Below are 25,514 nucleotides of genomic sequence, written 5' to 3' on the forward strand. Positions count from 1 at the left end.
AGACTAGAAAACTTGGGTGCCATTTTTTTTTTTTTTACATTTAGAAACAAAATCCACCAAAAAAAAAGAATGTTAGCTTATTGAGGACTATTTAAATGATCTAGTCTCATTAGATACTTTTCATACCATTTCAAGCAAATACCCTTTCAAACACACTGACAAACTTCATGAACCCAGGTAGATTCCCACATTTCAGCAGTTAGGCCTAGACCTAATTTTCTTTTCTAGCAGTCTGAATATCCCAGATGTAAGCTGTCCAAAATGAATTTATTAACACATAATCAAACCATGCACTCTGAGTTTGCAGCACAAAATCAGTCACAAAAAATACTTTCTCAATTTTGAACTGCAGAGATCTTATTTCTTTTACTTCCATTGCTTCCCTAGATACTTCATTTTATGTTGAGACAAATACTTCACATAACCAGATATATCTGGTTAGCTTAGTGGTGTTTAATTTCTCATGGTTCTCTGCTATGATTCCAAGTATTCCCTCCACATCTAGGAGCAAGGGAGATAACACTCCATTTGGAAATTGTCACAATATAATTGCTTATCCCCATCAGAACGAGTCAGTACTCATGATGATCAGTAAGAGCAGGGCTCAGGAAGACTGCAGAAATTGAGAACTGAGATTATGGGTGGTAACCTATATCCCTAAATCATGCAGCCCAAGGTGATGAATTTTTTTCCTTTGAAGCAATGTTATCTGAAGAGACTGTTTTTCTGAGGACTGAAATGAATGGCGAGTGGCAAGAAAAAAGTCTTGCAATAAACCTGTTACTAGAGCCATGCAGTTTCAAAGTCACTATAAGTATAGGAGACACCAAGAATAGAGTTCAAGATGTTAATTGCCTTATTTGCTATTTCTGGTTCAGCTGCACCTGCAGTGCATGCACAAAGTTTACTAATATCCTTGACGCAGAGAGAAACACATTACAGGTCATCAAAAATCATCTCATGGAAAGGGGGCAGAACAGCTGTGCACTGAGGGCACAACACCAATTCAGTACATTATAAATGTTTTCATTTCAAACGTACAAAACCCTTAACAATTCCCTTAATCTGAGATAGCTTCAGCTTTTCTTCTGACAGAAGAAATTACATTTTTTTATTCAGACATCCATTTGACAAGTGCTATTTTAAAGTAGTTTATAAGCTTACATGACAAAGGAAGTATTTTATGAGAGAAATTTCTTAAAGAAAAAAATATTACAGAAGAATTTAGCAGAAGAAATAATTTTTCCTTATATCATTCTTTGTCTATTGCATGTACATATCTCTATGAGTTATGACTCTATGAGAATGTGTGTATTTTTACATTTATGGCATCAAAGTTTTCCCTGACGTCTTAAATTACGTATGGTCTATGATATAGTCTATCAAGAGAAAACAAATCTCACTTGCTATGTCCAACTGAGATATTTGTTGTTTTCTCTGTACAGAGAGATGTAGAGCAACCAAAAAACCTATTCCCAGAACCCTTTGATCCACATACAGCTATCACAGACTGGCTGACTCCACACTCATGAATAGAGACAGAGCAGTTTAACAAATTCTGGATTTCCCACCAGTTTGTTAGACAAAAGTTTCACATAATAGAAATCTCAAACAAAAGCAAAATTATCTACTCAGTAGCTACTTGTTGCAAGGCTATGAAAGAAGTTCAAAAAAATCAAAGTTCAACATAAGAAGTGTTCATGCAAAAACACCCCCTCTGCCTATATCCCACTGAGTAAAAAACAAACCCCAAATGATCCACAGTGTTTTCCTAAGAGCTGCAGCACTGTTAGATGCATTTCAGACATCCACTTCCATTATTCCAGCTAACTACAGAAAAGGTTTTATGCAATAATAGTTAGGTAAGTTCATAAGTCAATGTACCTAAATCAATTCAGATTAAAGTAGCAATAATAGTACAAGAGAAACAACTTCTTACTTAGTTCAGATTTAGCAGCTTGTCTTAATTGCATCAGAAAACTGGAAGTTAATGCTTTTTTGAAGTAAACTAAAAGTTGCATTGTTTCTGCCACAGTTCTAAACTACAGTGCCAATATTTTTCTTTGCTATTAATTTGTGTGTTACGTATTCAATGACTAACAGTAAGAAAGTTGTCATTAAGGCAAAGATGTTGCACTAGATTTAAAATCTGTGCTATGCATGGCATCGATACACATCTATTTTCAAAAAGCCAGATGAGAAGCAAAATCTTGCACTCCTTCATTTCTCCTCTGAGAAACGGCCTTGCAACCATGCTCATCAGTACCCAGTTGCAGTACATACATATTCACGGGTGATGATTACATATTCTCACTCACCAGGGTAACTCCTTCATCATTCTTTTGATTCACACTTCCTCCACTTGCTATGAGCTGTCGGACATCTGTAAGCATTGTCATAGGTCTCTGTATTTTCATTTGGCGCAATGAATTCAGTTCCACGCCTGGAAAAAAAGAAAAGGCTAAAATCATTCTGCTATTTTATTCATCAATAAAGGACACATATATGATTTTGTTCTCTGGATTTGTAAAAGCTTCATCAACATTTAATAAGACTTCTGTGTATATTTATAGAAGATGTTTAGTTACTTGTATTTACCAACAAGTTTACTTATATCTTCATTTATCAGTCACTACATGGATGATTCAATGTCAGTCAGCAATATCCCCTAATGACTGGCAAGAGCAGTTGTAGGTAAAGTAGTTGTAATATCATAAAATCCACCGGGATTGTGAAAATAGCCGTGAATGGGAAAAGAATTCAACCCTCTAAGGAAGCTACTCAAGTCTTTGGCTCTTACTGAATGAAAATTATTTTTGGCTGCATTCTTTCAGCCCTGTGTGTGCATCACAGTGTTTGGACCAGTCCCTCAAATCTGTCAGTTCAACTGCTTGAGAGATTGTAAAGTTAAGCAAATGACATTACAACTCAAAACTTTCTTGTCTGCCTAGGTTATTTTTAACCAGGATTTAGTTCTCCAGCTGAGCTTAGGTTGTTGTAAGGCCCCATATACCAAGAGAAAATGTGGTACACATACAGGAACAAATGGGAGGGGATGAAAGGAATTAAGGGAGTGGGATTGCTTGTCAGCATTGCTACTGAAAGAAACAGCTGTCAAAGTACAGCTTTAAAAGCAGGATAAGCAAGGCAGCCTATAAACAAAAGAAAGCATGGCCTCCAGTCTGAAGAGACTTAAAATTAGAAACAGAAGGTACAACAAAATTGCTAAGTGGTTAAATTAACAACTGGCTGTGGCTTGATTGGAATACCTAACCAAAATTCAGGGCTTGATTCTTCTGCTCCTAGCTTCAAGTGGTCACTTACATCCATATACAGAAAATGTAATTTAAGTATAAAAATTCTTGCTCTCTGAACTGGCATAACATAACAAAAACCATATTAATAGTTTCTTGGTTCTCTTCCACATTTGTCAGTGAGCAGAAAAGTAACAATAAATTAATTTAATATGTATTTGGTACAAATATTTTTGCTTGAACAATTATTTTTACATTTTTTTTCTTAAGCAATTAAAGCATGTTTCAGAGTAAAAACATATTTTAAGGCTCTTAGTTTTAATCTATCCTGGAACTCTTATAAATGGGTGTACTATAAGTAGTTCAGCAAAGAATCTCATCAATTTTATTTATCTAACATGCTACCCTACGCACTGCTTTATGTTCTGAATTTTATTTGGCTGCAGTACTTCTACATGTTTCAGCTTTGAGGTAAAATATTCAGTATGAACACTGTCTTGCTGGCCACATTTAGTTATTCTCATGTAAACAATACTGAATGACACCAAATGTAAAACATATATAAACCTATGCTGGAGAAAATGAGTTAGGTTTTGTATCTGGACTAAACCCCATGATCTTTCACATAAATGTAATTCAGATAAACATGTATTGATAGCTTAAAATAGATAATGATGAAAAAAGTAAAATGTGCTGACATCCTATTGCCTGACAGTTGCTTGACTGGAATACAATGTGGATTTCATATCATGTTCTGAGTTCTTTCTAACAGTGTATTCATTTTGCCAGAAATGAAGTTTTTATGCCTGCATCACATTTCACAGGAATTACTTAAAACTACGTGATGACATTTACAGATAACTGATGATACATGGCCATAATTATATATATATTTTTTTTCTTTCTGTTTCTGCCTATTTTCTGATTTTTGCAACAGTAAATTGATACTTCAACATTCTTTTGTCAGTCACAGATCACTTTGAAATGTGTAAGCTTATATTTTCAAACCAGTATGTGATGTGAAGGGCTACATGCACCCCAAATTTGCAGCATTGACTTCACTTTTTAAACACATAGAGCAGCTGAAACAAAACTTGACTGGTAATGGTAAAGCTCCTTCTGACGTTGTAAGGTAAGAAAGATTAAAGTTACAAAATACATTTATAATTTAAAATTTTATGAAGAAGGATATTCTTAAGTACTATTGACAGAATCCATGTCAATTTCTTTCTTCCTCTTGATGATTCTAATATACAATTAGATTAAGTTTTCATTTTCAAGGAGAGAGGCATAAGGTGGAAAATATTGTACTACCTCCTTTGCATGTGAATACCCCAAACACTCAAAAATGGAAATCAAGTTCAAGGGGGGGGCGGGGGAGGGCAGGGAGAAAGACAGATTGAAACAGTTTCAGGTTGTTTGGTTCATCATGCTTCATGTAAATTACAGTAATGGCTGTAGATTGAGGGCAGAAGCCAGCTGAGTCCAGGCAGCCTTTTTTTAGCAATTTATTACTGACTTATGCTCAGAATGGTCAGAGAATTAACTTATCAGTATATTTTTACACTAACAGTGAAATAATGATCTTTATACCTTCTACTTTGCATTTTATAGAACCTTGGTGTGTCCTGTATGGGGCCCAAAAAAACTTGGCTATTGAAAGATTAATTTATTAATTTTATTCATTCTGAAAGAGGAATCAAGAATAGAGTTCAGCTGTATCAATTGCAGTATATGTTGTATCACCAATATAGTTAGACTCATCAGCTCAGAAAAAATACATAAATGATGCCCTATAGCAAAAGTCATGAAGCCTCTGTTTATGAGAATTCTAAGATGTCTTTACCTGTTTCAAACTAATAGTTATATAAAGGAATGACACAAATTTCATTAAACAAAGAGCAGTAAATAGCCTGGCAAGTGAGCTACCACCGTGACATGTTCCACAGGCTTCGTTTTTTGGAAGTCTAAAGAAGTTTTGAAAATGTTACAGAAACAAAAGAGATTCCCTTCCTCTGTCTTTATAGAAAATAGAATGAAAACAGGAAAGAATAATTGCAATAAATTGTAATCTTAAAATTGTGGAGTTTTGATTTCTGAGAACCCAGGAACTGTTAGGCTTCAAAGTGAAGGGTTCTCTGGCAGGGAGCTGAGAAGTGGCTTTACCAAGTGTGCACATGTATCACTCTCTGAAGCTCAGAGGAGATCTGGTCAGTAACTGCCTTCCCTTAATCAAGTTTATAATTCTGGAGAGTCTGCTTTTCCTCCCCAGGGAATGATACTTTTCATTAGTTTAGCTGGAATGACAAAATGTTACTCATACAGTAAGTAACTCTTGCTGCCTGAATGAAAGAATGACCTTAATGTTGCTTTTTCAAAGAGGAAATGTGGTTTAGATATTCAGCTGAAATGGGACAGGAGCCAGTATGAATAAATAGAAGAATAAAAACAAATTGGCATGTACTATGGGAACAGTTTCACATTTTCAAAGATGGATATTCAAAAAGAAAGGCATAGGATGGAAAATATGTTTCAAATACCCTATAAAATCAGAATATGAGCTACATGTTCACAAATTCTGATGGAGAAGGAACAGTTAAAACAGTAGTGACTCTGAAGGGCACAGAATTTGCTTCTGAGTATCAGTGCTAGTGACAGGCAGGAGCATAACCTGAAAGCTACAAAATGTATTACTTCTCACTGTTTAAGAAGAATACCTGACAAGGCCATTTCATGTGCTTGGCTCTCTCACCCTTTCTGGCACGTGGTTATAGAACTGACAACAGAAAACAATGTAAAAACCTCAGATGAAAAGAGAGAAAGCAACTTTCAAAAAGCTGCAGTGGTAAAAAAATGCATGGCAAAAAGAACTGAGAATTCACATTAAAATATTTTTCTCAGAAATATTAATTACTAAGAAGTTTCTCCATCTGTGAGGGAAATACCCATTCCTGTGTCCATCACAAAACAAAACGCTCAAGCACTTTTGGGAAACACATGCTACATACACCCAGCAGCCACTCTTTCTATAACTTGCACCTTTTAGGAGAGGTCAGTATCATGTCTTACAAACACAAAGGTAACTTAAAAACTTGTGACAGCTTTGAGAAGCCAATCTCTTCTCTTACTGAAGTCTTTGTGAGAGAGCAGTAAAAGCAGACTATACAACATGTGCCAGGAAACCAGGAGCTGAGGGTGAATGCAGGCCAGACAGGGCAGTGTCTTTTCTGACCAAGGCACAGTCCCATAGTACCCCAACAAGAAAACTGAGCAGGTCTGCTGATAGGAATCAGAGCCACCAGGTAGTCCTGTGGTTGCCAGGAGTGAAGCCAGAAAGTCAAGACAGTGGTTCAGGCCTAGGATCAGTAATATTCATGGCTAGGCATAGGCATAATGCAAGCAAGGACTAAGAGCAAGAACCTGAGCCTAAATGTGTCTCCCAAGCCAAAGGATGAGTGAAAGATCATGACAAGGCTTCTCCCATCTCTGCCTCACAATTTGGCTCTTTTCTCAGCTGAGTGCTCCCAGGTTACATGGCTGTACCATATCAGAGCTGGATTTGAGCACAGGCAGCCAAGCCCCTGGATGTGGGGAGACAGGTCATAGGGCCTGTGGGTGCATGCTGGCATTAACAAATTTTATTTCTAACTTGTTAAAAATTGTATTTTAGTAATTCTGTAAAACATGATAATTTATTTCTGACAGTAACAGAATTAGATTATTCATCAGTAAGTTGTTTGAAAGGACACTAAAAGGGCAACTCTAGTTTCTGATGTTATTCACAACCTTTTCTCAAAGCTTTGCAAACACTATTAGTCAAGGAGTTGCCTGTTTTCCATCTAACAAAGTAGATTCTAAACTACTGGCTATAACCAGAAATGTTAACTCAAGTGCCAAAAGTCTGCACAGTGAGTTTAAAGGCTTTCTCTTTGATAGAAATATAAGGGTAACAAAATGTTTCCATATGATGGACTTTTTTCTTTCATTCACTTTTTACTGCACACACAATTGCATCGTGGAAACACACAAAAAGCAAGAGAAGTTTAAGACCTCAAAGGCAGTCTGCCAAGAGTTAGAAAATACAAAAAATAAGGTAATCTGTTCAAGCTTATATTGGAAAACAAAGGCCAAAGGAAGACAGATGAGCACTCTCACCTACATTGTGTCATGTGTCAATGTGTCATGTTTTCTGTGTGCTTCCTTTTTAGGACTTGAAGAAACTTATGGAAATATGTCATTTGTTCCCCTTTGATCACTGGTAACACCATCACCTAACCCTTATCATCAATTAAGCAAGCTCTGTGCAGAAAACTTTTGTGTGTGTGATCATCTTATGGGTAGGTGGTGCCTACTCTGAGGCTGTTCGGGTTTGGTTGCCTGATTTTCTGTCAACCTACTACATCAATAATATTAATGGAAAATTTGTAAGCAGAAATCTAGATGATATTAGAACATATACCAGGGCATTTCATTTAAGTTTACATTCACTGATCTTTAGGGTTAAAGATCTGTATGTGTTGATGTTTTCGTCAGTTCTTATTGCAGTATGTTAGCAATAACTCCTTAATGTCTATGAAAAGTCTTTCCTAGTTTTCCTAGTTTTAAATATGGAAGTCTAGAGCAGTACTTTTCTGAAATTATATCGATCTATGTCAGTTGCTTTCTTGTGTGCACTGAAGAAACAGTGTATGATTTTTTCCCCTCCTTGTTGGATTACTAATACTTGTTAAGGGTTTCTGTAGCATAACCTGTATGTCAGAATGCTTAGGTGTACATATTCTGAACACTTTTTTAACTAATAGCAACTAAACCTGGTGAAAAATACACATACATGGGACTTTATTTTTTATTTTATTCTCATGAAAAGTGTTTTTTTTTAAAAAAAAAAAAAAGCATTGAGAAACATGTGACCAAATGTATTGTGCAGGTGTTGGCAGTTGTGGGGTTTCTAGGGTGCCTTCTGTGGGAAAAGGCCAGGGACTGTCCCTTGCAGACCACAAACTAATTCTAGGCAGCCCTGGAAGACACATCACAGGACATAGATGAGCCTATCAGCCAAGTGTGGCACCTCTGTGAAGATGTATTTAAGGAAGGGCAGAATACAGTAGACAGAGAAACAAAGAGGGAACAAAAAGAGGGAGAAACAGCTAATGGAACAGCAAGGTCAAAGAAGGAGGTGCTCCAAGTGTCAGACTGGAGATTCTGTGCAGCCCATGGAGGACCAATGGAGGAGCACATGGAAATTCCTAAAGGAACTGTGTACCTGTGAAAAACCCTGGCTGGTGCAGATGATAAGAAGAGGAAGAAGTGGCAGAAACTGCTACTCTGTACTGACTGTAGCTCCCCCACTCCCTTATGCTGCTTGGCATGACAATGGAGAGCGAAGGAGTGAAGTCAAGCCTGGGAAAGGGGCAGGAAAGCTGTTCTGTTTATTTTCCTGCTTCTCACTACCTGAATATATCCCAATGGGCAATTTTCCTCAAATCACGTCTGCTTTGCTTGTAACAGTAACTGGTAAGGAATCTCCCTGTCTTTATTTCTACCCACAAGATTTCTTGCCCTATTTTCTCCCTCCGTGCTGCTCAGGAGTAGGAGTTAGTGAGCTGCTGAGTGGGAGTTTGGCTTTTAACCAAGACTTACCAACCACACCAGATGTTATAAATAATTTCAAATTACTTTAAATTTGAAACCAAAATACTTTTTTTTAAAATACATCTTCCTATCACATTCTAGATTACTGTATACTGTCTATCTTAACAGTATTTTTTTTCTCAATCCTTTGCCCACTACTTTTCTGAATCAGCTCTTCCTGCACATTATTTCCGTTATGTTGTTAACTCTTGGCCTCAGGGCAATTCTCCTTATTGTAGTAATTGAGTTGATTGTTTCTGGCTAATGTTAAGCACTGTCTTCAGTGTAGGATCCTATACTAATGCTTAGTTTCTATTTCCATTCTACCTACTGCTGCAAGGCAGAGAAAAAATATTTATCCTTCTACTTCACAACTGAAGAGTAAGGCGTAATCCATATGCTAGTAAGAATTTAATAAACCACGATATATTTTTGTGAAATTTGCATAATATTTTAACTAATTTAAATTACTAAAAACTACCTCAATGGATAGGACTTACTCATGATTTTGGCTCTATATATAATTTTCTGAGACATTTGAATATGAGCCCCTTAATATTCAGAGAATCAAACAGGTCCATTATTCACACAGCTTGGAATAAGATAAAAAACTTGGATTAAGTACATTAAATTTATATTATCATCAAAGGTCAATAACCTTTAACCAGCTATTTTAAATTCATTTACTCCTCAGAAAATAAATTTCTAAAAACAAAAAGAAAACTTTGGAGAAAAGCAATCTATATTTTCTTGTAGATATGTTACTTAAATGCAGCCATTCTTAAAAAAAAAAAAATCACAAAAGATTGTTTCATTTTGGTTTTGTAATAATCTGCTTTTGCATAAACTCTTAGTCTAAAATGGACATGAAATATACTATTTTGATTTCAGGTGTGTGGAATACTTAAGACAGCTCTTAAAAATAAAAAGAAGAAGTAGGTTTTCTCAAATTAAATAACAAGGGTGATGTTCTTGGAATGCATAGTTATTCTACTGAAAGTTGAAGCCTGAAATACTGGAGGACAAAAGGGAACAACTCTTTTTTGGAAACAAATTACACAGTGAATGTATCAACTCTTGTCACTTGTCAAATACGAAACCAAGAAATATCTGTCACTCATGTGTAGTTTGAGTCATCTAATCCACTTTACAACTAAATCAAGAATGGAAGTAAACAAAAATTTTGCAATCTTCAAAGCATTTAATATTTAAAACAGCCTAAAAAACAAGATGGAAACACAAGGATCATAAGCCATAATCAGAGTTTCACTGACATGTTTCTAGAGTAAAACATTCTGCCTCTAAAACCAAAGTAATTAAAATTTGGTATTTTTTCATTGCATTAATACCACAAAAGCTTTTACTTAAAACATAAAGCTGATAGTAATCTAAGTAGAGGTTATGGAACGTGCTAGGTGGACCTTTTCAATGAGTCCAATAATCAACCAGGTTGATTTGTAGACCAAATTTTTAACACTTCCTAATATTTTAATTTTACCTCGAGAGGGAGATACTTCCTGGAGTTAAACAATGAAAGTACAAGAGATTACAGGTGTAAGTTGTAACAAAGAAAATGTCAAATGAAAATAAGAAGGAAAAAAAAAATGAAAAAATGACATGAAGATGGCTTAGTACTGGTATGCGAGCACTAGAATGGGAGCCCTGAGAGATCACAGAATCTCCAGCCTCCATGGCCCTGAGTAACCTGGGTTATGATCAGTTGGCCTTGCCTTGGAAGGAAATTGCAGCAAACGATGTCCCCATCTTACTCTCCCAAGTCCTTAAATGTCAAAACTTTCTTTTCATAGCAAAACAAGATGACTAGTAACATGCAAAGCCAATGATAACTTGGTACAGGACAAATTTAAGTGTTTATCAGTGTTTTCCTAGTGGCTGATCAAATGAATATAGATATATTCAAATATAGGCCTGTACACATAAATATTATAACCTTAAATTGAATCCCATCCTATGTAGCAGATTTCAAACATTTCAGTCAGCCAGTCTTGGCTCCCTTCTTAGCATTTGGAAAGAAGCATGCAGCTCAGATGACAACTCAGATAACCCATTACAGGCATGTACCTTGGAAGCATCTCTTTTGTGCTAAGGAGGACTTACTATAGAGTGACTACAAGACATTTAATTCAGACAAATCAACTCAAATAAAGTCCTGGAGCTCAAGAGCACACTAGGCTTCTGAGTGCTCCTGGGACATGATCAATTATCATACAGTTAATCTATTTCCACCATTTCCCTAAATATGATATTCGATGTTGTATTCAGCCTAGGCAATTAAAAGTAATTAATACATTTTCAGACCGCTTTATTCCTTCCAAGGTTTTCCTTCTCAATTATTATAACCATGGTAGGCTATAGTAATATTTCAGAAGATAACTAATTCCATTTTAAAAACTAGATGCAAAATAAAGGTACTTTGAGCCACCTACTGTTACAAGAATAGTAACAGACCAAAAAAAGTTAATGGGCATTTTGTCATTGATCACCCAAAGGTCAGGATTTCATGCAATATTGCAGTTAAGGGTAAGGATCTATCCTAGCAGTCTAAAACTAAGATTGATAAACTACTATTTGTCAACTTCAGTTCTTATTATTCAGCAGAAACAAACACTCCTGGAAGTCAGTTCTCCTCACCTAGTCAGCTTAGGAAGAGCTAAAATGATACCCGCATTTCCTGTTTCTCTCTATTATCCAAAAGAAAAGGTCTGGATGATTACCTCAGGCTTAGTTAACTAAAGTTAGTAGAGTAGATGCAGAGCATAATTCACATGTGAAATTAAACAAAATGTAAATCCTGGTCCTTATACTGTTAAATTAGTTGTTTTATAGCCTTCTGCATCACTGCAGTTTTTCTGCTTTGAATTCACATTCTAGCATCTTTATATGAATGGGCAAAAGCATATCTGACAATGACCACTACCACTAACCTTTGTTAGCTGTTCCAATCTAAAAGCACTGATAACTTCTGTGATTCCAAGGCATCTTCTCCCTCTTAATTTCTAAACTAATATAGTTCCACTGGCTTCAGTGCTGACTTTCCTCAAATTAAAATCCATCCTTTTCAGCTTAATGTCATGTTCAACAAAAACATTCAAGAAGCTGAAGAGCTGACTTACCGTTTTCTTCCAAGTACATCAGAAGGATGCTGCTAGATTCAGTCCCTTCTATGGCATAATCAAGTGCAATGTTTCCATTAACATCCTGCAGCAGCACATTTGCTCCAGCCTGCAAACAGGAATTTAAAACATTTTAGGATTTAGTAGGGAAATCTCAAAATGCTACTGGAGTTCTGATACATTCCCATTCACAAACATTTCAAAGTTGGGCTTCTTAGAAAGCAGGTTGGTTATGACCTGCAATGAAATCAAACAAAACCACACAAAAAAACCACAAATTGAAAATACAGGACTCTTGAATGTCAAAAAAGGCTGGCCTTGCTTGGGACAGTTGGCGTGGTTGCCACCCTAGTTGTCCAGCCTGCCTTTACTGCACAGTTGTCTGAGTTGCTCATCAGTGCATTTCAAAACCACTGCCATTTGCAGCACAGCATTTTAAAGTCAACTGTCACGCATTACAATCTGTCTTAGAGCACTACCCAGCCAACACCAGTGGTTCCAAAGGTGACAAGCAGCACTGACACTCATACAGTAAGGGGTGGGAAGACAGCTGGTAGGAGTAACCTTGTCAGCTGGCCCAACCTCTTTATGGCCTCATCCATCAATCCAACCTCAAACAGAACGATCCCTTGTGAAATAAAATTTCCATTTGTCCCCAACTGGTGACAATGAATGTGAGCTTGATGATTTTAAGTGTTGTTCCTAAAGGAGCCAACCTGACATTTCCATAATTTTAATTCAAAATTCAACATAAAGGAGACACAATGAAAAGGAGCTATCAGAAAGGGAAAGGGGTGGGCGGGATGGGTACAGTTGTATGAGAAGTTTTAAAAGAAACTACCAGTACCATAAGAAAACTTCTATTTTCTATAGTAAGCATTGTTGGTGTAAGAATTTGACCTGTAAAGGGAAATTGTATTTATTTTTATTTTTTTTAAAGAAATCTCTGATTTTATCCTTTAAAATATAAAAAATGTCTGGGGGACATAAAAGTTTACATTACACTGAAATGTCATGTATCTTCCTTAAGAGGCCATAACTTTAATTATTTTCAAATGTTCTCTCTATGGCTTTTAACTGCAAGGAATTATGAAATAAGAGTGACCTCTGATAAATTTAATTACTTTTCTTACAAGCTTGTATGATAAAAAGTTGAACTAATAAAAATGAGGGGCACCAAGGACAGCCTTTCTTAAAACCACAGCATCAGAGGTCAAGTGTAACAAGGAATTATTAATAGAAGGTATGACTGCTGCTTCCAGCTTATGCGGTCAGTGCTGTTTTTAAGAAAAATTCATAATGGGCTCAGCTCCTGGCTCAGAGTGATACATGACATGAAAAAACAGCAAATTCATGTGGGCTTCATGTCATGGAGGTGTTGAAGGTGGACTGCTTGTCTGAGGGGATTTCCTGGGTTCCCATCATAGTGATGAAGGGACGGACAGGCATCAAAGAATGATTCACTTCGGCCATCTCAAACAACTCAGATACCTTGCTAGACCAGATCCCATACAGCAACATAACCTATCCTGCTACAAAGTATACTCTTTTCTTTCAGTGCTTCTCTGACTGTAAGTGGAACCTATACAGCAAATTTAGATTAGATATGTATCATTCAAATTGCTAAACAAGATTAGATAAGAAGAGTTGAAGCTCATGCTTAGTGAAAAGGAATGGAAGGATACTTATAAGAAAAGATGTTTACAAGGTATAAAATGTTATATCCATCATAGTGCAATGAAAATAAATTTCTCCTTGCCTGTCCTGCCAGAAAAATTAAAAAGTTTATTAAAAAATCAAACAAAGGATGGATTTTAGCATCGCAATATCTTTGCAGGACAACTTAACCACTATTCATTGCACTTGTTCCACTACCAGAAAGCACAGGTTTTGTTTAGTTTGCTTTCTGCACACTAACCCATGAATTTGCTGGCAATGATAGAACCAAGGAAGCAACAACACATTTTTCTATCTAGTTGATTTGCATATAATAAAAAAACCCACGAAATCTTGAAGGTACTTGTCCTTTCCTGCATGTTAATAATCTCCAAGCAATGTCAGCAGAAGGTCAGGAGGATAATAATAAAACAAATCTACATAGATTTTCTTCCTTGTTCAGTTAAGAAGCAGCTGTTCTCAGTTCAAAAGCATGTTTTCCTTCCAACTCATTCCAACAGCAGATTTTCTGTAGGCAGGACATTATTTCACAGAAATAACAATTTAGCTACTAGAAGAGCTGGGAAAAAACAAATTAGGTTTTTAATTATTAAAATTACGAGTCCTCTGCTGACAATTCCCCTACCTGCTCCTACCCTAATTCATATCTACCTGCTTAGTAGGAAGCAAACGTGACACACACAAGCTGAGTTACTACTTTTCTCCTTTTGGGTATAGAACAATCTAGAAACTATTCCAGTATATCTAAATAGCATCTCTCAGAATGCTGATTGCAGTCTTAATACTTTTATTTTAACTTTTTCCACATTAATCATGGAGGAAATATTTTTCCATGTAGCATGGAAGATTCTTAAGATATTTGGGGCCTCGCTAATCAATTTCTATCAACTCCAGAGTATAGCAAGGATTCCTGTTCCAGAATAAAAGGTCAAAAGAATCCCATGAAAAAGCCAGTTCTCTACCCCTGAGCAGATTCAGGACTAGGAGCCTACCATGCAGCTTACCTAATTCTATATCTTTACTTTTATTCTTCCGCCCCCTGGCCTTGATGGAGAACAGAAGGGGGATCACAAATGTTTATAAACTGTCTATAAAGATATGTAAGTTGTATTATAGTCCATGTCATACAGTACAATGACCTCAAAGCTGCTCTACTTCTGTTTTGGCTTAAATTACCTTTAATGTAGTCTGCCAAAAGGAAAGAAAAAAAAAGACAACATCTTCCCTTTATGTAAGACAGGAATGGGACTGATAGAAAACCATTCCCCAAAGAGGAATGAGTATCTGCTACACAGTTAATCCTAGCAGCCTCTTTTGTTTTATATATCTCAAAGGAAAACAAATAAATCAACGTTTCAACAACACAAAGGCAACGTTTCACAAGCCTTTTCTTCATCTTTTTTAGGGCAGTTTCCATCACTGCAGCCTGAGGGGACACACCTGATCTTTGATGAAATGGGAATTTCAGTAAGTCAAGACTGATGACGTGAGCTTCAAAGTAATATGTTTTACAAACTGTAACTTCTCTCAGGCAGTTAAGCTACAATAATGGATACCAGACCTAGGCATAACAGGTTTTACTCAGTAAATTCTTCTTTATTGAAACCTGAATTTGTAAAAGCATTGAAGAAATGCAAACAGCAGTCTCATCATGTAGGAATTTCCAAACTGAAACTTTTTTTTTTCCTTTCTTTTCAGAAAGGAAATTGTCTTTTAGCAAAATATTCTGACATACAGCAATTCCTAAGCAAATTCTGTGGATCACAAATCAAAAGAACAACTGAAAAGATCAAACTGCATCTATCATGCTTGCAATTCAATACACTAATATACGTTCCACGAATGCCTTACATGGGCTTGTATAGCTACAGAGAAAAAAAAGTGAAAAAATCATCCTGCACAGCTGCTTTTCTTCATAGTAGGGCATCATATTAAGGCGAATTCATGAAAACAAATTCTCCCTTAATATAAATGGAAAAACCTTTCACTTCATTTTAAAGACCCTTGCAGATAGCACAGCTCAGTAGGCTGGGCTGGCCCAGTGCACCAGCTACAGGACATTTTTCTGTAACCTTGAGACAATGGTTACCTGTAGCTCCTTTGAGTTCCCACCTTGCACAGAGGAAAGATACTGTTGATCAGCTGTCTGCAATCTTTGTTCTATTTCAGGACTTTAAACTCAGTAGGAGTTGCTACTGTCTGTAAACCCACGCCTGCCATGTTAACAACACTATTCTTTCAAAAGAAGTAGGAACTGTCTCCCATTTGGATGAGCTTAACTTGCAATATAAGTAAAGGTTTGGATTCATTTTCAACATGCCTGATCCCACATCATAAAAACACAAACATGAAGCTCAATCTCTTATGTCTGTGACAACACCCACTACAGAAGTCACGCTGAATACAGAGTCTTGCAAGTGCCCTCTGGGCACAAAAAATAAACTGGGGAGATGGCATATCTCAAAAAAAACATTTTAGAGGGAATCAGGAGATAACTCAGTGCTGAAAATTTTATGTCGATTCACTTACACAATTGTTAATATATATGTTTTTGTATTAATATAACTTTATGCTATGCCATTACTGCTTACTTTTTCCCCTTGTAGCTACATGCTAAACCAGTCACAGAAGTTGGAAATCCACCCATCCTTGTGTAAGTAGAGTATTTCAGTTGCCATGTAGATACAAGTTCTTTAATGCATGGCACTTGTCAGTTCAACATTGTGGAATGGGCTCCAGAATGTGTATATGCAAATTAACTCTTGGTCAAAACAGAATTATTTTTTTAGAATCTAGAAATTAAACAATGTACATAAAGAACATTGTAGTGTTCCAAAAATCCCAGACAACTTAACCTCTGCAACACATTGGTTAAGAAAGGATAAAAAATGTGCCAATTGTGGAATCAAATGTGGCATCGTTATAAAAAGCAGCATATAGATGTAGACATAAAAGATCACCAATGCCTACAGAAATATCCAATTGTATTTGAAAACATACTTCTTCATCGTGGAATTAATTCACACAAATAATAAAATATAATAAATCAACAAATTATAATAATAAAAACATAATAATAAAAATAGCACTTTAAAATCATCAAAGTTCCACAACCGTTTTGATTTAATCCATGAATAAGGCATTTTTTTCCTTAACGTAATAGAACATAGGCAATCTCAGTTCACAGGAAACAGTTACAGTAGAGTTAAAAAAAAAAGCCAACAAACCACAAACCCTGTCACGGCACATATTGCAGATTGCTTGACAGGCATAGCCTGTTCAACTAATGCATTCAGAAGATAAAAGAATTAGCTCTGATGACTGAAAACTAAAGACCAACATTTTCCCATCTGTTTGTGCACCACGGGGACTTAAATTCCACCCATCAGCTGGAAGGCATGTAAAAAGCAAATAAAATCCCACTCAGTTCCAGTATTGAACACTTCTAGTAAAGCTGCAGAAGTACAGTATGGTTTTAATAGCATCTTGCAAAGTAACATACAACTAAACATACAGTTAAGAACGAAAAGTAAACATCTACTAAACCAGAAGATAACAAATCTTGTACGTTGTTCAAGTTACCACTACTTCCATATCTACCACTACATCATTCATGAGGATTTGGGAACATTCTATTAATTCCAAATACATACAGATATTTACTTGGTTCTTAATTAGTTGGCAAGTCAGCTTTCATAGTTGTCCTTCATATTCTGACTCCTAGCATACATTGCCAAGTGTTCTTGGAGTTTACAGTATTAATTTCTAAGCTAAACAAAATCTGTTTTCCTTCACTTAACTTTACCTCAAGAGATTATTTTTATTTCCTCTCTTCTTCTACTTAAATCTCTGAAAACACACTGAATCATCAAGTTACTTTGATTAGGAATTTGAAGGACGTAACTTTTATATCCACTTCTGCTTCTTTACTCCTGTACTTCATTCTGTATTTTTCCAACAGCTTCAACTAATCATTCTTAATATAATCAACATCTGTAGCTCAAATGTATGTCCAAATTTTGAATACAAGTCATCTCAGCCATGGTATGTCTTCTTCATATGTAATCACTGCTGGTTTTATCTATGATGGTCAGGGATGGAACACTGTAGCTTAGACAGTGTATGGCAAATGAAGCTATAGGGCTATTGGTGTGACACTGATTTCCACCACCAACAAGCATTTACAGTTGGTGGAATGTGTTCAAGTCCAGTACTAGGGCTTCCACATACCCATGAGTTTAAACATCCAATTCTCTAGTCTCTGCACATGAGCTTTATTCAAACAGAAGTAACAGGAATCAATCTTGCTCTAAATATACATAGTTGCCTTAATGTAAATCAGCATTTCAATATCCTGCCTGCCCAAAAATTGCCTTACATTTATTAAAAAAGAAAAAAAAATAAGTATATTAAAGAGCAAGTAATTAAGAATTATATATTTATGATTGCCATCTCTGAAGCCAAGCATTACAAAAATAATATCTATGTTTGTTTGTTTATGGAGGCACCTCTTGGGTTAAAATACCTGTTACACAGTTCTACTGGGGGCTTGTTAGAAAAGAGGCAAAAAGTTGAGGTACTAGGGTACCAGGAGGGTGCTAAATGCATGAAGAAAATCCTTTTTGCTTAGTATGCAAAAAAGAAAAAGTTTTATTTATTTATAATGGGAGAAGCAGTTTAAATGACATAAAAATAAGCTAAGACATATTTTAACATGTTTAATGAAATAATTTTAATTAAAATAAGAAAAAATTGATAATAAATCTCAGAATATATTTCCTCACCTATTTAATATTTATACTGGAAGTTGAGGCAGACTAAATAAATTACAATAAAGAATCATAGCAAAATCTACTTGCATGATGTATCACACAGAAAAGTTCTCTTTGCCATGAACAGCAGTTCAGTTTTATTTTTAAAACACTGCAGCAAAACTGCAAAAGATGAGAATGAGGTCAACAAAAAGGGTGGCTGAAGTACAGAAGGATGGGTATTTGACTTGATATTGCCAGCTTTCAAATTATTTGGCAAGAAAAGGGAATTAGAAGGGAACCTTCAAAGAGCATTGATGACTAAAGTCTAAAATTTTCCCATCTGCTTGTGCACATGGGACTTGCACACGCCTCATCAGTAGCAGAGCTTATGGAAAAAAAATGAAATTGTTGAAGCACTGAATGCCTCAGATAACAGTATAAGAGCACAGCTTCTTTTCATTTTTATTTTAATTGTAATCATTAAAATTATGACAAGCACACAGATTAATGATCAGTCCATGTCTCATGATGCTGCAACAAAAGGTCGCTTTATGAAATTATTGCCTTTGATTCTTAGAATAAAACAGAAGGAAATTCCCCTTCACACAGAAAGCAATGAACCTTTGGAATTCCCTGTCAAAAAGCCTTTAAATTCAAGAGTGAAAAGTTACTTCATAACCATTAATAAAGTTTGTAATGACATAATGCCAACCAAATGTCATCTTTTAGAAAACAAAAAGATCACTTCCGGAGGTTAGTAAGAACTGTAATTTGTGTACAACATTGGACAGGTAGCAAGGCACAATTTTATTGCAGGCAAAATGCAGATAGGAAGCAGCCTCTGACTATCAGCTATAGAACTGCTAAGTATATGGCACAAATAGGAAAATAGGACAGCAAGTATTACTGGTGTAATTAATTGTAAAGACTGCAAAAATGACAGCAAGTATTATTAATAGCACATGGAAGTAAACAGCATTTCAGGCATGACACTAGCTATTACCATTTTACTACTACATAGAAAAGGTGTCTACGTTAATGTATACACATGTATAGTAAAAATAATTAAAACTCTATATTACCTATGTCTGGTATAAGAAGCAAGAGATTAAACAGTTCATAATAAATGACAGCTGTGTACAGTGTATGGTTTCTGCAAAGATACATGCTTTCATTTCATGCAAGGAACTCAGAGTACAAAACTGCTAATTTAACCCAGTTAATTTGAGTTTTTGTTATGAGACAGGTTCATTGTTTTGATTAATAGCATCAACATATTCCCAATGTACACGGGAGGGAGGGACTGTATGGCATCTTAATCTGCAATCAGGGTGACACTGTTCTGCTGACTAGTAATTAAATCCATACACTCTACAAACAAGCCATCGTGTGTCATACCGAATGTAGTTACGAAGTTTACCATGCCAGTCATCTTAATACAGAAGAATTGGCTTCTCAGAATGCCAGCATGTAATTACAGAACTTGCCAGACAAACAGATTAATTTGTTAATTTCCTCTGCTTGGGTAATGGATGAAGTGCAGCAGACAGCAAAAATTTCAGCCATAAAAAGTAGTGACCTGCTGTATGGGACTGCAGCATCCTAATAAAACTATGAAGGAAACACATACCCCATGCCAAATTTTCTCATAAATTGTATGAAAAGGAAAACATACACCTGTAATTTCTACCAACACAAGAAAAAACACAGCTGACAAACATAAGATTTCGGGTTTATTGGCATAAATAATCTTAGTCAATTAATGCATATACTGGAAAAGTGTCAGAATTTTACACAAAATTGAAACAAATCAAGGATTTATCTATGTGTTTTATTAGACAGGTTTTTTTTACTGGTGTTTATATAGTATAATCTTACCAGTGAATTATGAGGCACCTATCATCTTCCTATCACCGTGCCCAGCAACATTTATCCATTATCATTCTCTTATCACTCCCTGATCTACATTCAAAAAAATAATTTTTTCTAACTTCCAATAATCTCATAATTTTCATTAACATGCTCCTTCCCAAGAAAAGCAAGATCAGGAATCTTGTCGTATTTAACTTAACAAATACTTTTAATCTTTTAATGTATTTTTTAAAAAAAAATATTTACGCCTTTTTATAAGTTTGTAATGTATCACAGTTTCTAGTGAGAGTAATTTGAAATTAAGGCAAGTCTGATTTAATAAACTTTGATTTTTACATAGCTGAAGATGTAGTTGTTATTCAGAAATTGTACAAAAAACCACTTTATTCCTGTGCTTTCATATTGCAGCTTTTATACACATTTTCCAACATCTTTTATACATTTTTTCCAACAACTTCTCAGCCTTTCGTTGCTGCAGACAGCAACCATATCTTGCTCAAGCTCATTATAAAAAAAAACAAACCCAAACCCAAAACACCTACATCCAGCTTTCCACTATTTTTCAGTTCCTGTCTTTAACTCCTACATTTCATTATGCATCCCAGTGTCATTCTCTTACATTGTTCTGCACGAAACTGATCTACACCAATTATTCTAGATTTGGGAAGTCAAAGTTTTTGTCCACCTTTCTTATTCTAATTGAAAAACATTCAAAAACATGTACAAACACAAACTTTTTACTGACCCTCGTGTCACCTCATTCATTACCTCCACTAACCCTGCACTATTATAATTTACCTAAACTATCTGCTTTCAATAGTAAGCCAGTTTTTCCTGCAGCAGTTTTCTTTTCCATGACTTTATACATCAATCTTTATGGTGGCATATCAAGACAAGTTGCCCTTGAATTTTTGATAAATTGTATCAGTGCTCCATTTTCCTCTTTTACCTCACTCGGAAATTCCAGAACTCATGAAGATTCATTTGATGGTTCTTTTTTCATAGGTTCATGCTCCCAAGCCCCTCTAAATTATGCATTACAAACTATGCCACGGTGATATTTCATTCCAGTGTTTCCTAATGAAAACACATTAAAAGCCATATAAGACTGAGGGGGGAGGATGTTGATTTGGAGGGGAGAGGGGGTTGAGCATTGCAGGACAGCATTATCCAAATAGATATTGTATTATCAACTGTTTTTTGTTTTGTTTTGTTTTTCTTTCCAGGAGACAGCAGCTGACGATATTCCTCTACAATCCGGGAATCCCATCTACCATCCTTGTCATAGTTCTGTTTTACTAGAAATGTGGAGATGCTAAAATGTTCAGTCAGTTGCTGCGAGATTGTCATTTTTCTTACCCTCAAGTAAAGTGATCTCAAAGGACAAGACATGTATTTCTCGCATATGGTTATTTTGAATGACATGATTAATTATGGAAAGAAGGTAGGAGAGAGAAGGAACCAAAGGAGTCTCATCGGTGTTGAACATTTTATAGTTTTCAGGAGTGCCTACATAAAGAGGCAAATGTAACCTTGCCTTACTACTAGCGGTGGTGGAGTGACACAGATCAGGGTAGGTAAGTGTCCCCATAAGAGGAAATACAGCATACATGTTATGTTCTGCTCCATTAGACCTAACACCAATGGCACACTGAATATCATTGGAAACAAGCTGTTCAACCCCTTAACCTGCCAAAACCAGCTCTTTCCCTGCAGACTACCCTTTCTTAGACTTCAAGAGAGACAGCAATATACATTTTCTAGTAGCTTTACAGCTGGCTGATATTCATGCTAGGTTGATAGTAGTGCCCTGATTAGTACAGACGTACTTGTCACAATACTAATCTAGGCCTTTTACATCCCAGGCTAATGTTCTAATCACTAGACCTGTGACCTCCAAACTGTTCTTATCATGCACCCCATCAGTAAAAAATTCTTCAGCACTCACCCTTGAGATATGTAATTTGTTTGTAAACTATATACATGTACCCCTGTACTCATGTATTATGTATATCATAAAATATCCACAAAAATTGAACTTAGAATGAGATTAAGATGAAATATATATTTTTTTTTATTTTATTTTATTTTTTAAATTTGCTCACAAAGATACCTAGATTCAAATGGAAGATGGGTATTGGTGGTGGCACATACTACATCATTATATTAATTTTTCAACCCCATCTACCAATCAAACAAGGTTTTTAACTGAAATTTCCATCTTCCCTAATGTAAATCATAGAAAAACAGAATCATAGAATGTTAGGATTTGCTAGGGACTTTTGAAGATCATTGAGTCCAACCCCCCTGCTACAGCAGGAACACCTAGGGCAGATCACACAGGAACACATTCAGAGCGTCTTGAATGTCTCCAGAGGAGACTCCACAACCTCTCCGGGCAGCCTGTTCCAGTGCTCTGTCACCCTCATAGTAAAGAAGTTTCTTCTCATGTTGAGGTGGAACTTCCTGTGTTGTAGCTTGGTGCTGTTTCCCATTGTCCTATTACAGGGCACCACTGAAAACAGATTGGCCCATTCTTGACATCCACCCTTCAGATATTTATAGATAAGGTCTCCTCAGTCTTCTTTTCTCAAGACTAAACAGCCCCAGGTCTCTCACCCCTTCCTCGTATGAGAGATGCTCCAGTCCTTTAATCATCCTTGTAGTCCTCCATTGGACAAGGTAGTACATGATGTACTTGATTGGACAGTACAGTACAATGATGCAGTGAGTGAATTTTAGGTATGGTGCCAGCTCTGTAACCTTACCCCAGAATCCTCTCTCACTCCAGCCAGAGCAGCTGCTCCATCAATGGTTACACTTGCACAATTTTTCATAAAACACTGTTTTTATTAAAGTCCTTTACTGATGAGCTTATATGTCCTTTGGCACATCTTTCTTTTAGTGGCTCACAAAAAGTAGTTCTTCCTATGTTTCATTACAGAAACAGAATCTACCAAATTCTGTAAGCTGAGATATAGACAAGATAGACTACCTGTACTTTCAGACAACTACATAGCAAACGTCCCACTCTTTAATTTTTTTTCTTATACTTGTTTCTTCAAATCTTCAGTGATTTTTTTCATCACCTCTTCCAACTGTATTTGCTGACAATGGAGTGCATTTTCGAGTTTGTTGCCATATAGTTTTCCATGTATTGTTTCAACCATATTTACTGAGGCAGGAAGAACTACTGTGTCCCCAGTAGTATGTGGCTATTTGTCTTTCATGATTAAGAAGCCTCAAAAGAAGCTTCTGAAGATTTATCTTTAAGAGAAGTGAAATTGTATAAAATACTGTATTGAGTATCAGCATGACTTCAAACATTGCTGATTAGATCTGATCAGGTTGGCAGCATTTTTACTTTGTAGTTATGAAAAGCTCATACTAGGTCCAGGCAGTGTTTGCTCTGCCATCTTCCTGTTCATTTGTGCTGTCATTATTAGCATTTTAATTTTCAATATGCAGTTTCTTTGCAGAAATCATAGAATCATAGAAATATAGAATGGTTAAGGTTGGAAGGGACCTTAGAGATCATCAGGTTCCAACCTTCCTGCTATGAGCAGGGACACCTCCCACTAGGCCAGGCTGCACAAAGTCTCATCCAAACTAGTTCTAGTTTTTTCTTTCAAATATCTGAAAATGGAATATTAAAAAAAAAACCACAAAAAACCCAACAACAAAATTATTTAAAATACTTGAAAACTACTTGTCCTGGTAGTTAATATGTCTAACTTATCTTTCTGAATTATCTTCTTCTCTGAACTTTTCTTCTGCCTGTTTTCAGGCCATAGAATCTAGTCACAATTTGATGGGCATCAAATATCCACCACATAACTTTATTCATAGTTGTTCACAAAACTATAGCTTCTAACATCCTCTGTATGTTACTTTATTATTTTAAGCACGCAACCAGGACAATTATATTTACACAGCCCTCTGAACAGATGTCATATGGGAATATATCTCTAGAATGGATCTCCTGAGGCATTACTTTGTTAATGCAAGTAAACATTTCACATATAATCTCGTTCACAATGTTAAGATCAATTTTAAAGCCAATTAGGGCTGCTTTTTTTTTTTGTCCTCTACTACTCCTGCATGGAATGCTGTTTCCCAACCTATGTCTCCTAACATTCAGAGAAGTTAGTTCAGTATCTGTCTTGTTCCTGCACATTTAATAAACATTTGTTTTCATGCCAATAGTATATTTACAAATTTTTTTACCACGTTTTTGTTTTAATTTTTTAAAGTTATATATTATTTTTATCCCCTTTTTAGAAAATAGGCTTCCTATTCCTCTGTTTATCTTTGCAGTTTTCCTTGGTACAATTTACCATTCTCAAACGTGGCTGTAAATGGTTATCTGCAGGCTGTCATTCCTTGTACATTGGAGACAATACTCCCCCCTTTCTGCTGAAAACATCATTCTGACAAATCCAAGAATCTCCTTTCACTATTGGCAGCTATTGTAGCATAATATAATCTTACAATTCACTAAAGCTTCGAAGTCTTTTTCCTTATTTCCAACTAATTATTCCTGAGCGTATCACAGAACTGCCTGCTACTCATAACATGACCTTGTAATTTGTACATTTAAATTTCAACCAATTTTCATTACTGAAGTCTTCAAAGTTACCCATTTTTTCTGCAAGATGTTCTAATTCACACCCAAATTGACAAGGCATTGCAGCTTTGTCATCAGCATATTTCATTATCATACTCCATTTTTTACTTCCAAGGATATCACTGAAAACTCTAAAGAAAATTACATTCTAAGATCAATCCTAAAGTAATCCCAGTAACTCCCAGGCCCATAGTTTCTCTCTTGATAGCTAGGCTATTGTGTTTTTGTTACCAAGTTCTTGACTATGAGCCAGTTTTTCACTTCTCTAATTTAGCTAACAGTTTTCCTCATATTCCCTAGCTACTCTGTAAGAGCAACTCAACAGGATAATTGTGTCACTGATTCAAGCAGAGACCACCTGGTGTAAAGAATAAGTCTCGCCTTCTACAAATATCCCTCAATGGTGGAACATTCCCAGACCATCTTCTTCATACCACAAAACTATGTTTACTGGAGATAAAAAGCCAGATGTGGTTTTCATGATCTTGTAATTCCTCCATCCTCATGTTCTGGGAATCAAGAGAATCACAGAGAAGCTGATCCAGAACTTGTCCTCCTCTTGGCA

General features: G+C 35.9%; 1 protein-coding gene across 1 annotated transcript in view; it reads right to left on the reverse strand.

The window, feature by feature from the left end:
* MYO16 (myosin XVI) overlaps positions 1 to 25,514 on the reverse strand; it is a 277,452-nt gene that overhangs the window by 191,075 nt on the left and 60,863 nt on the right. The window contains 2 exon segments of the mRNA XM_009997923.1: positions 2,319 to 2,443; positions 12,020 to 12,128. Coding sequence (XP_009996225.1) covers positions 2,319 to 2,443; positions 12,020 to 12,128 — 234 coding nt within the window.

This window comes from Chaetura pelagica, unplaced genomic scaffold (assembly GCF_000747805.2).
Source record: "Chaetura pelagica isolate M959 unplaced genomic scaffold, ChaPel_1.0 scaffold123, whole genome shotgun sequence".
Taxonomy (NCBI): Eukaryota; Metazoa; Chordata; class Aves; order Apodiformes; family Apodidae; genus Chaetura; species Chaetura pelagica.